We start from the raw sequence: 13,813 nt of genomic DNA, 5'->3' as shown, positions 1-13,813 counted from the left end.
CTGATCACTGCCATGCACACATGGACACCACCACTGCCATGCACATACAGACACCACCACTGCCATGCACACACAGACACACCACTGCCGTGCACACACGGACACCACCTCATTATGCAGGAACTGCGCCTCTCGCCCCATTATGATGTCTGGGGCATAAATGAAAAATGTTATTACATCGCAACACCTCGCAAGCTGTGTTTTTTACATTATTTTTTATCCTCGTTACGGTTTGTGGCATATTGAATTTTACATTGTCCGTTATTTTATTAACCTACCCATGTCCTGTCCCGTCCCCCCAGCCCACTTCCATCCTCTAAGTAATGAACCTCTTTTTGATAGGCACACACGGAGATCACCACTAACATACACACACGGAAACCACCACTGCCATACACACACGGAAACCACCACTGCCATACACACACGGACACCAGCACTGCCATACACACACGGACACCAGCACTGCCATACACACACGGACACCAGCACTGCCATACACACACGGACACCAGCACTGCCATACACACACGGACACCACCACTGCCATACACACACGGACACCACCACTGCCATACACACACGGACACCACCAGTGCCGTGCACACACTGACACCACCACTGCCGTGCACACACTGACACCACCACTGCCGTGCACACACAGACACCACCACTGCCGTGCACACACAGACACCACCACTGCCGTGCACACACAGACACCACCACTGCCGTGGACACAAGGACACCACCACTGCCGTGCACACAAGGACACCACCACTGCCGTGCACACAAGGACACCACCACTGCCGTGCACACAAGGACACCACCACTGCCGTGCACACACGGACACCACCTCATTATGCAGGAGCTGCGCCTCTCGGCCCTTTAGGATGTCTCGGGGGCGTAAAAGAAAAATGTTATTACATCGCAACAACTCGCAAGTTGTGTTTTTTTTAAATTATTTTTTATCCTCTTTACGGTTTGTGTCATATTGAATTTTACATTGTCCACACACGGACAACACCACTGCCATACACACACTGACAACACCACTGCCATACACACACTGACAACACCACTGCCATACACACACTGACACCACCACTGCCATACACACACACACACGCACACACCACCACTACCATGCACACACACACACACCACCACTGCCATGCACACACACACACACCACCACTGCCATGCACACACACACACACACCACCACTGCCATGCACACACACACACACACCACCACTGCCATGCACACACACACACACACACCACCACTGCCATGCACACACACACACCACCACTGCCATACACACATACACACCACCACTGCCATACACACATACACACACACACACCACCACTGCCATGCACACACACACCACCACTGCCATGCACACACACACACACACACACACACACACCACCACTGCCATGCACACACACACACACACACGGACACCACCACTGCCATACACACACACGGACACCACCACTGCCATACACACACGGACACCACCACTGCCATACACACACGGACACCACCACTGCCATACACGCACGGACACCACCACTGCCATACACACACGGACACCACCACTGCCATACACACACGGACACCACCACTGCCATACACACACGGACACCACCACTGCCATACACACACGGACACCACCACTGCCATACACACATGAACACCACCACTGCAATGCACACACGCATACCACCACTGCCGTGCACACACGGACACCTCATTATGCAGGAGCTGCGCCTCTTACCCAGTTATGATGTCTCGGGGCGTAAAAGAAAAATGTTATTACATCGCAGCACCTCGCAGGTTGTGTTTCTTAATTTATTTTTTATCCTTTTTACGGGTTGAGGCATATTGAATTTTACATGGTCTTATTTTATTAACCTATGTCCTGTCCCGTCCCCCCCCCACTTCAAATAAGGCATACAATCTACAACATATCACTCACTGCTACAAGTTAAACACTTGTGGTCATTGACTATGTCTGTTGACTTCCATTACAAAGGCGTAGCGAACAAGGCCTATATTTATTCAGCACAGCAAAACTAGCACACTATATTACTAGCAACTTTGCTTGGCATAAGCAACAGCTAACCATTCACAAACAATGTTTATATACCAATTGCAAATAAAAAAAAAGTTAATGCAAAGCACAGTCATTTACAATGCCAGTAACTCAAACTTTAATGCTGCGAGACCTATTGCATTGCAAATGCTTGTTTGGTTTTGTGCTTGCCTTTTGGCCTTTTTTATGGCTTTTCAATTTCATGAGTTCATGAAGGCCTTCAAGTACAGTGGCTTCTTCATTTTGCATTACAGATGTGTGGAGTGTTTTTGCCTGTTTCTCTGGCAATGGTGTTGTTGTGGAGGAATGTAGGTTTGTTTTTTGGGTTGTTGGAATTAAGGTATTTTTCGTCATCGAAAAACGACTGCTGTCTAAGCTTTGCTGGTGTTGATGCACTTTGAGTCCGAATGGCTCAACGCCAAGCCTTTTTTCAGATCCAATGCTTTGTCCTGAGGCAAAGCCTGGTCTGGATGTTTGACAGATGCGTGACTTGATGTTGATAGTTGTTTCGGCACTGATGTTGACCTGGTAATGACTCCGCCCCTCCCTCTAGGTCTTGCAACCTGATCAAGAACGTTCTTAAAATAGATGTCTGAAATCATAATCTTCGTGGAGTTGCATTTCAAACCTCGGCTCAGACAGGATCTACTCCACAAGGATTCTCTCCCAAGCCATGTAAAGTGCTGTATTGTGTAGCAGGCAAAACAGTGCCCACCTAATCCACTGTGTTTCAATGCATTTTACCCACATCACCATTGTTAAAAACAATTTGGCAACACTATGGTGATAATGTTACAGCCAAACAAGTATTGGCACAGTCAGTAGATTTCACCTTTGGTACCAACTGGCTTTGCCAATGGTCTTAGCGATGCCTGTTCTGTCTTGTCTACCATTCAGAGCTGGATAAATAATCAAAAAGGAAAAATGGGTAGTGCAAGAGGGTGGGTGGAAGCAAAACAATACAGAGGGCTGGGAATGGGCAAGCAGAAGCAACAACGGGGCGTGGGTGGGAGGAAGCAAACCACAGCAAACTGATGAGAAAGTAATGTTGAACGGAGAAGGGGAAAGCAAACTGCAAAGAATAATGGGGGGCTGGGGGGAAGGAAAAGGACATGGGTGAGAAAGCAACGTGAGGCAGGGTGAAGTTGCATGCAAGGGGGATTGAATCACAAAGGGTAGGCGGGAAGAAGGACATGAGTGAAGAAAGAGAAACACAAGTGCAGAGGGTTGGTCGGAGGGGGGTGGTACAAGAGAGAAAAAGCCGGAAAATATGCCCTCTGGTACCAACTGGCTTTGCCAATGGTCTTAGCGATGCCTGTTCTGTCTTGTCTACCATTCAGAGCTGGATAAATAAGCAAAAAGGAAAAAAGGGTAGTGCAAGAGGGTGGAAGCAAATCAATACAGAGGGCTGGGAATGGGCAAGCAGAAGCAACAACGGGGCGTGGGTGGGAGGAAGCAAACCACAGCAAACTGATGAGAAAGTAATGTTGAACGGAGAAGGGGAAAGCAAACTGCAAAGAATAATGGGGGGCTAGGGGGAAGGAAAAGGACATGGGTGAGAAAGCAACTAACAAAAAGAAAAAAGTAGCAACTGAAAAATGAGCAATGGTGTACAAAAGTACAATATCTATGCTCCGGATTAGGAACAACTAGGATGAGGAAGTGAAGCCCACACAAGCGAACAAATAAAAAGAAAGAAAATGAGTGACAAAAAAAAATACAACCAATGGTAAGTAATAGGTGTGCTCGAAGCTCACTGTAAGCAGAGAATATGTCTTGCAACAGACAGCACAGGTGCGGTCTAGTAGCAGAGAGCTAAAAAAGCAACTGACATACATTACCAATTTGAGGCTCTTAACCCATTAAGTACAAAAGTGTTATACACCGAGTAATAAAGAGTTGTCATTTTTCATGCTGCACCTAAGCATTAAAATCAGTTTTATAAAAAATAAAAAACAAAACAAACGCCGAAGTGGGTTCCAAGAAACCAGCTCATTTCTGAGAGTATTGAACATAGAATTTGTTATAATATTTTACACTTTGATACAGTGCAAACATGTTATTTACAAAAATATTATGCTCAAAAGTGGTATGCACAGAAAAGTTAAAACGAAAAAAAGTTTTTATAAAATAAGATCATTTTTTAAAAAGAAACGATAGAATGAAAGTGTAAAGAAATCTTGTAATTCAAAATGGATTTCAATAAGAAACGTATTGTGGGGTAACTGGCACTAAAATGCACTGAATGCAGTTTGGTAGTATGTTGTCTATATCCGTAACACCATGTGACTGACTGCTCAAAACAAGGGAGGGAAGCAATGGAGCTCAGTGTGTGAGCAAGGCAGTGAGGGGATCCTGTCGAAACGTGTTACAGCAAGCTAGAAAAGAAATGCCATAATCTCATCTATTTTGTGATAGAATGCCAATTCTTACTTTTAACTATTTGAAATGATTGGGTATGGTAAAGGCATACCTTAAGACACAGAATAGTAGAAAGCTGTACATTCCAAACAAAAAAACACAAGTTGAATCACAAAAACTGTCTTCAATAATAAATATGCAGCACTTTCAATGTATACAATTTTTGTTTATGAGAAATTGCAATTTTTTGATAGTGTGGCTGAGAGTGATTACATATCCAGAATGGTAAACGGAATAACGCCTTTCATTGGTCTGGGAAATTGGAAGCAAAACGTTTCCACAATGTACAGAAGCGTAAATTCAAATATAAGTTAACAGTTCCATTCTAATAAACAAAATCTAGTTTTGCCGTAAAGGAGTTGGTAAAGCATCATATTTTTCTAAATGTTGCTAGAAAACGTGTATTCCAACCTATAATAAATTCTACCACTTACCTTCAAATTAGATCTACAATGTCCGAAATTGATGACTTGCATTCTTGCTAAAATGATAATCACAAGTGAAACCTAATTCAAACTCAAAATAAAATTTGAATGACTTGGTTTACATTGCTAACAGGCAGTCTAATTTCCTCCCATTTTTTAAAAACGCAATGCAGGTTAAAATACACTTGCTTTTGCCTTATGATGAGTTAGTATAACTTGAAGTCACATATTTTCGACAGAAAATCTATTACCATCCATGCTGAACCTGGAAAGGCAGTAGTACTGCTTGTGAGTAATTAAATTCGGTAATCCTCTGAACAGACTGCGGCATGATCTGCACTCAAAGATGGTGTCCACTTCCTTTAACAATATATGTTTCAGTTGTTTTGTCCCTGAAACACAAAAACGGTATAATTTTTAATCGAGGGATTTGATACAAAAACAAATACTAAAGTCAGTGGTCCACAAAGCAAGAGGAGTATGTTTGATAACATATAACACTCAGAAGTAGACCTAAATAGAATGGCCATCCTATACAATGAAGGTAGTGAGCAGTTCTGAGCATATCAAGCTTCACAGTGCGAGGCAACCTGGTATTTCCGGAACATACATGCAATTTCAAGCCCACTTAAACACATTTAGTCAAAAAGTAGGTTACTTGCCCTCCAAAACGGAGACAACGCACTGCTGACCTTGATTCAGGATTCAAGAGCAGATCAGCCAGTAACATGTAGCATAGTTAAAAAAGATAATGCAACAAGAGTAACGTGTATTTGTTCAAAAACATATATGGTAATACACTCTAGTTTTGCTTAGGTTTTAGTTTCCATTAAAATGGCCATTTATGGTTCGCTCAGAATTATCACACATTTGAGAGAAATTGCACTAAACTGATTGGACTATTTGCACAACTGGCAGTGCCTTTTGGCATCCCAAGCTAGTTCAGATACACCCAGTGAAGTATCCAAAAAGGATTCTTCCATTCTAGCTTGATAGGAATTAGTTTCCTAGCAAAACAAAAACGAAACAGAAAGACGCAAAATATGCCAGGAAACTTCGTTACGCAAAAAAAGCCTTTCTGAGATCTGATGGTAATCCGATAGGTAGTGTTATAAATGTGTTACAAATGGTGTCCAGCAGGCTCTGAAGGGTTAAATGACTTGATAATCATGTCCGTTAACAGGCGAAAGTTCGCACACTTTTATGCAGACAGAAGACATAAAAACAAAGGAATAACAAACAAATTGCACTTTGTCCATTATGGGGAATGCAGACCCCAAAGTGACCTGGTTAGCTGTACTCAGCAGAAACATTTCCGTTGCTACTGACCTCTTATCAGCATGGTGCTCTGAGCCCATAACGCAAAAAAAATAAAGAATAACGGTTGAGAAAACAACTCCAAGACGATCAAGACAACGTGAAGGGACTGAAAAGGCAACAATGAAATCCCAAATTTGATCCAAACCAAGATAGCACCTGGGAGACCAAAATGCAGAAAATAAAAGTAACAAGCATTTGCAATGCAATAGGTCTCGCATTAGGAAAGTTTGAGCTATTGGTATTGTAAATGACACATTTTTTATTTATGTTTTGTTTTTGAAAATAGCAAAATTAATAGCTTTGTCATTTACAATGCCAATAGTATAACTTTCACAAATGTGACACCTATAGCATTTGTAATGCAATAGGTGTTGTATTTTCGTTACTTACATGTATTGATATTACAAATAACAATGGCTTTTAATTTTTTAAAAATAATTAATAATTAAAATAAAAATTATTGTAATTTATAATGGCAATAGCTTACACTTTTGTAAATAACTTTTGTGAAGATTATGTTCAACGCATTTTATTGTGACGAAAATCCAAGCACAGAAGTGAAATATTAACATCTTTTTGTTACATTTGTAATAAAGCTTGAAACATTGAGAGAACATATTTTAACCAGTTGTTGTTGAATGGTTGCAGAGATTGATGCTGTGGTGGCCCTGAGTGATGTGGTGGCGAACGAGTGATGCTGTAGCGTTCAGCGATGCTGTGGTAGCGCATAGTGATGTTGTGGTGCCCTTGAGTGATGCTGTGGTGGTGCTGAGTGAGGCTGTATGCTATGCTATGTTTTGCTATGCTATGTTTTGCTATCCTATGCTTTGATTTGTTATGCTATGCTATGCTATGTTTTGGTATGCTATGCTTTGTTATGCTATGCTATGTTTTGTTTGGTTTTGCTATGCTATGTTATGCTATGCTTTGTTGTGTTTTGTTAGGCTATGTTGTGTTTTGTTAGGCTATGCTATGTTTGGTTATGCTTTGCTCTGCTCTGCTCTGCTTTGCTTTGCTCTGCTATGCTCTGCTATGCTATGTTCTGCTATGCTATGTTCTGCTATGCTATGTTCTGCTATGCTATGTTCTGCTATGCTATGTTCTGCTATGCTATGCTATGTTCTGCTATGCTATGTTCTGCTATGCTATGTTCTGCTATGCTATGTTCTGCTATGCTTTGCTCTGCTATGCTTTGCTCTGCTATGCTTTGCTCTGCTATGCTATGTTCTGCTATGCTATGTTCTGCTATGCTATGTTCTGCTATGCTTTGTTATGCTATGCTTTGTTATGCTATGCTATGCTTAGTGGTGTTTGCTATGCTATGCTTTGTTTTGTTATGCTATGTTGTGTTTTGTTATGCTATGTATGCTATGTTATGTTTTGTTATGCTATTTATGCTTTGCTCTGCTATGCTTTGCTATGCTATGCTCTGCTCTGCTATGCTATGCTCTGCTATGCTCTGCTCTGCTATGCTCTGCTCTGCTATGCTTTGCTCTGCTATGCTTTGCTCTGCTATGCTTTGCTCTGCTATGCTTTGCTCTGCTATGCTTTGCTCTGCTATGCTTTGCTCTGCTATGCTTTGCTCTGCTATGCTTTGCTATGCTATGCTTTGCTCTGCTATGCTTTGCTATGCTATGCTTTGCTATGCTATGCTTTGCTCTGCTTTGCTCTGCTTTGCTATGCTTTGCTATGCTCTGCTATATGTTCTGCTACGCTATGTTCTGCTACGCTATGTTCTGCTACGCAATGTTCTGCTACGCAATGTTCTGCTACGCAATGTTCTGCTACGCAATGTTCTGCTACGCAATGTTCTGCTACGCAATGTTCTGCTACGCAATGTTCTGCTACGCAATGTTCTGCTACGCAATGTTCTGCTACGCAATGTTCTGCTACGCAATGTTCTGCTACGCAATGTTCTGCTACGCAATGTTCTGCTACGCAATGTTCTGCTACGCAATGTTCTGCTACGCAATGTTCTGCTAGGCTATGTTCTGCTAGGCTATGTTCTGCTACGCTATGTTCTGCTACGCTATGTTCTGCTACGCTATGTTCTGCTACGCTATGTTCTGCTACGCTATGTTCTGCTACGCTATGTTCTGCTACGCTATGTTCTGCTACGCTATGTTCTGCTACGCTATGTTCTGCTATGCTATGTTCTGCTACGCTATGTTCTGCTACGCTATATTCTGCTATGCTATGTTTTGTTATGTTATGCTATGTTTTGTTATCACCTTGGCTGCGCAGGATATTCCTCTCCTGTGCTGGGCAATAATGGTCTTGGGTGTGGTCATGACGAGCTCAGCTCGTCATGAGCAAACTAGCACCGTGCCTCATGACGAGCTGAGCTCGTCATGAGCACCGAAGGGGTTATACTATGCTATCTTTTGTTTTGCTTTGCGTTATGCTATGCTATGCTTTGTTTTGCTATGCAATGCTATGCTTTGTTGTGTTTCGCTATGCTATGTTTTGTTATGGTATGCTATGTTTTGCTATCCTATGCTTTTTTTGTTATGCTATGGTGTGTTATGTTATGCGATGTGTGTGAGGGTGTTTGAGGGTGAGTGAGGATGTTTGAGGGGGTGTGAGGGGGAATGAGTGTGTGAGTGTGAGAGGGTGAGGAGGTGAGGGTGAGGAGGTGAGGGTATGTGAGGGTGAGGGCGAGTGAGGTTGGGGGTGTGGGGGTGAGAAAGGCTGAGGGTGTGAGTGAGTGAGGGGGAGAGGGTTGTGAGGGGGAGAGGGTTGTGAGGGGTAGAGGGTTGTGAGTGGGAGAAGGTTGTGAGGGGGAGAAGGTTGTGAGGGTGTGAGGTGATTGAGGGTGTGTGAGGGACTAAATGGGAGGAGAGTATAGGGAAACCCATTCCCGAGGCCACTTGGGGGCAGAATCTACACAGAGCATGGAAGGGCACCACAAATGCAAGATTTCAGCTAGTGCATTTCTTTATACTACACAGGGTATATTTAATACCTGGCAAGATCATGAAATATTTTAATGTTGACAGTGTGATGTGTCCTAGATGCGCTAGAGTGAGTGCGGAGTTGGAGCACATGCTGTGGGAATGCCCGAAATTGGGGAGCTACTGGGGAATGGTGGGTGAACTATTGAATGTAGCCATGGAACACCAATTGGACTTTGATATGGTCACGTGTATATTGCACTGGTTCCCTCATACCTCCAAGAGTAAGGTGACGAGTAAGTTCATAGATATGGGATTGGTGCCGGCTAAAAGAGAAATAACGATGCTCTGGAGATCAAAAGAGGGTCCTAGTAGCAAGAGGTGGAGGGCTGAACTGATAAAATGGGCTAGTGGCGAGGGTGCTGCTCGCTTTCAGCAAGTGCGACGGCTGAATAATGAGAAGGCACTGGACGGAGCGAGAGCATGGGAGGGGCTGGTTCAAACAGTACTAACCCAAGTGTCTGGGGAAGTTCCAGGATAGAGTGAAAGAGTCAAGCAGGGTGCTGTACCACCCGGTAGGAGCCTACTGGTTCTCAAAGTACCCTATTTATTGTATTGAATCTGAGACACAGAGCACACTGGTGGCGGGGAGTGGGGCGGGGGGTCAGGGAGGGGATGTTATTAATGGGATGTATGTTAATTGGGAATTCTAACATGCAATGTGAAACGATTGCCACGAGAATGAGAATTGATGACTTTATGTATCTGTGCTCCTGAGAGGTTCCACGAACACGGTAATGGTGGAGGTGTAGTGAGATGATGACACGAAAGGGGCCTAATTGATACCTGTAACGCTGGGATGGGTGGGCAGTCACTACCTCTATTGATTTTTTTGCCAGACATTCAAATAATACCACCAAAGTAGGTTTTAAAAAAAATAACCCCCAACCCAAAACTCGAAAATGTCTTAGGCACCTCATTTCTCGCACAAATCCCGATAAACTATGCGCTCGGGCGGGTCTTGTATTCAGAAAAGCAGGTGTGGGTTTCAGGCCCTGGAAGAAAGCCTGGCTGAGCGGCAACACTTCATGAGAATCGGCTGCCGGAGCTCTGCAGCAAGACAGGCGCAGACGGAGAAAAATGCCCCCTGATCCTTTTCAACTGCCGCCATACGAAGCGAAAACATTTTACACAGCATTAGCATCTTACACAGCATTAGCATCTGCTGCAAAAACAAGGGCGCCGAACCAGCCGTGAGAGAGTTGGCAAACGGGCAGAAAATATTTTCTTTGGAAGGCGAGCACAGTGAAAGACGCGCAAAAAATCGCCACTCACGTACAAAAGTGCCAAAAATTATTCAATGTCTAGTAAAAACAGACTACCTGAAGTTGCGCACAATCTTAGTTGAACGTCTTCCATACAAGGCCGGATAATGAAACTAAGAGGTTAACGTCGTGGGTCGGGATATAAATGTAAAAGTGCTCATTTTCTCCTGACTGGGCAGTGTCCACACCAATCGGCCTCCAAGTTCGAGCCTTCTTCGGGAGCCGTAATGTCATAAAGATCGGAGGGGTCCCTGTCACAGTGGTAAGCATTTAAAACAAGCACTGGCAAAGATCTGCCCCCATGGGAAAGCTGGAGTAATGCTTTTCCTACTTTTTATTGCAAGCATATGCCATAAAAATAACAAAGGAAACAATTAAACATGCTGCCGCTTAAATGTGACAATTCTATGCTTGTATTATTCTTTATAATGAAACACTGCATATAAGTGTAATATTACTGTGAAGGTGCCTCCTAGCAGGTAGGTGTACTCAGTATATGTACAGCAGCCCTTTTTAGTTTTAAAACATATAGGAAAATAAGATTCTTGCGCAAATAAAAGGTACTACCGGCATTCAACAAAATTAACCGAAAGGCAATTTAAACGCATACAGATTCCGGAAAAAACGAAAAAGGACAACAAATGGAAAAACAACAAGGGAAACAAGTTTAAGGGGGAGAAGAAATGCGAGACACGGCCTGGCGGCCGTGAAAGTACTGCCGGCAGTGAATAATTAGGGGAGGAGAAATGCCTGAGGCCGAGCGCATGCTGGGGGAAGCTTCAGGGAAAGCAACAGATGGCTGGCTTTGATGTGGTGATGCGAGGCAGGCGGATAGAAGCGCATGCACGGGACACATGCACTTCTGGAAATCCGCATTTTTTGAGAGCTTAGTTTAGCCCTTAGTTTAGCCCCAATAGGTTTCGAGTTATAAATAACTCGACCTAAAAATGCCACTTATTTGTGGAGGCCGGAATCCACCCTGCAAGAAATCCGCCATGGCTCAAAGTTGAGCAAAGAGGGAGGAGAGTTGAGCAGTGTATTGCACAAGTTACTACTCTAACGATATATCTGTAAGAAACATTAGTTAGTGATAGAATCATTACCTTAGAATATCCCCAGGCATCAGACTGGATCCGGAAAGTTTCCGTCAGCAGTGACCCTGCTCGTCGAAAGGTGGCGTTGCGCTGCTCCGCGTCCGTCGCAGGCATCGTATGAGCCAAGAAGATGTGACGGAGACTACTTAGGTACCACCCATGCACGCTGACGTCAGTTCTGTACACGACTTTTCGCACCTGGAACGCAGAGCCATGCAAGAAACTGCCAATGAAACTAGGGCCCTGAAAGGGAGGACCTTAATCCTAGAAATCAGTTCGCAGAACGGGTGGGTGGGGCAGTAAGGAATCTGTTGCCAACTAATGTCTCTTACAGATATATCGTTACACAAGTAGTAACTTGTGCATCTGAAAGAGACACATTAGAGATAGATTCCTTACCTTAGAATAGATACCAGAGCAATACCAAACTCGGTGATGGGTCTGCGAACCAATATCATACCAGAAAGTCCCGGAGAACCGAACGGGCAAAGAAGCCGTCTCTCCGTACTTGGCTGTCCAGGTAGTAGTGCTTGGTAAAAAAGTGTGCAGCGAGGCCCACGTAGCTGCCTGACAGATGTCCTGCAAGGGAACGACCCGTCCCAAAGCAGTAGTGCTGCTATTGCCCTGGTAGAATGGGCACGCAGCCCCACAGGAGGCTCCTTCTTAGCCAATGAGTAACAGGCTTTGATGCAGAGAACAACCCACCGAGAGATGGTCCGTTTGTGCACGGCCCAACCTTTTTTGGCGCCCACGTACATTAACAAAAAGTTGGTCATCCACCCGGAACTGTTGTGTGCGCTTTAGATAGAATAGGCGCACACGTTTTGGGTCCAGATGGTGGAGCCTCTCTTCTTTTCTAGGATGCGGAAAGAAGGTGGGCAAAGTGCTGTCTGACCGATGTGGAAGGGTGTGCCAACCTTTGGCAAGAAAGAAGGACGAGTCCTTAAAACCACTTTGTCCAGATGAACAGAGAGAAAAGGAGGTTTAGAAGAGAGAGTCTGGAGCTCGCTCAGTCTTCTGGCAGAGGTGATCGCTACCAGGAAGGCAGTCTTTAGAGTGAGAAGACGTAAGGGACAGTTATGAAGAAGCTCAAAAGGGAGAGCACATCCGATAAGTGAAGTCAAGATTTAAGTCCCATTGAGGCATTATGAAGGGCACGGGAGGAAACGTGTTTAATGCATTTCAGGAAGCGATTAACAATTGGGGACTTAAAAAGAGAAGGCTGCTCTTGAAGCCGTATATAGGCGGAAATGGCCGAGAGATAACCGTTGATAGTGCCCAGAGCAGAGCCCTGCTGGGCCAAAGAGAGAAGGAACAGAAGGACCTCGGAAAGAGGGACAGCAAGGGGATCCACAGCCTTTGCTGTGCACCATGCCACAAATGTGTTCCACCTGCATGCGTATACCCTCTTAGTGGAGGGACGCCTGGCTGCCAGAATAAGTTAACAGACTTCGGAAGGAAGGTCGAAAACTGTCAACTGTCCCCGCTCAATCCCCACGCATGGAGGTGGAGGCTGGGCAGGTTCAGATGGAGGACCGTCACCTGTTGCTGCAACAGAAGATACTCCTGAAGAGGCAGTCGGATCGGGGGAGCGAGTGCCATGCTCAGGGATACCAGTGCCTTTGTGCCCAATCCGGAGCCACAAGGATGACTTGGGCCCGGTCGCGCGCGAATCTTCTTCAGCACTCTGGGCAGAAGTATAGGTGGAAAAGCGTACAGACGCAGCTCTACTCGTGACAAAAGCGTCGCCAAGCGAGTGCCGCCTTGGAAATTTCAACGAGCAGAATTGATGATATTTAGAGTTCTCTTCGGTGGCAAATCGATTTAACCCAGGCTCTTCCAACTTCATAAAGAGACCCTGCGCCACCTCCGAGTGAAGACGCCATTCGTGTTCCATCATGCACCCGCGGCTGAGTTAGTCCGCTCTGGCACTCAGAAAACCTGTCGGGTGTTGAACCACCTAGGTTATGCCTTGATGTTCCAGCCATGTCCATTGGCGGTGAGCCTCCCGACATAGGGCACATGACCCACCCCGCCCCATTTGTTGCAATACCACATGGCGGTGGTGTTGTCCGTGAACACCTGCACTACACTTCCTGGACAGAGGGAAGGAATGCTTTCAGTGCAAGTGGGATAGCCCGAAGCCCCAAAAGGTTGATATGGAGCCGGGACTCCGCCGGAGACTAAAGTCTTCTGATCTCCGCCTCTCCCATGTGGCCGCCCCATCCC

At 44.8% G+C, this 13,813-nt stretch overlaps 1 protein-coding gene across 3 annotated transcripts in view; it reads right to left on the bottom strand.

Annotated features, from left to right (window-relative positions):
* The window catches only part of ZNF800 (zinc finger protein 800), a 154,361-nt gene that overhangs the window by 55,681 nt on the left and 84,867 nt on the right, over positions 1-13,813 (bottom strand). For all 3 annotated transcript variants that reach the window (XM_086967407.1, XM_086967406.1, XM_086967411.1), the window contains exon 5: positions 5,203-5,343. In XM_086967407.1, the coding sequence (XP_086823533.1) occupies positions 5,203-5,343 (141 nt within the window). The remainder of the gene's footprint in view (positions 1-5,202; positions 5,344-13,813) is intronic.

Source organism: Lissotriton vulgaris, chromosome 1_1, assembly GCF_964263255.1.
Source record: "Lissotriton vulgaris chromosome 1_1, aLisVul1.2, whole genome shotgun sequence".
NCBI classification, from domain to species: domain Eukaryota; kingdom Metazoa; phylum Chordata; class Amphibia; order Caudata; family Salamandridae; genus Lissotriton; species Lissotriton vulgaris.
This window is presented reverse-complemented; position numbering and strand designations above follow the sequence as displayed.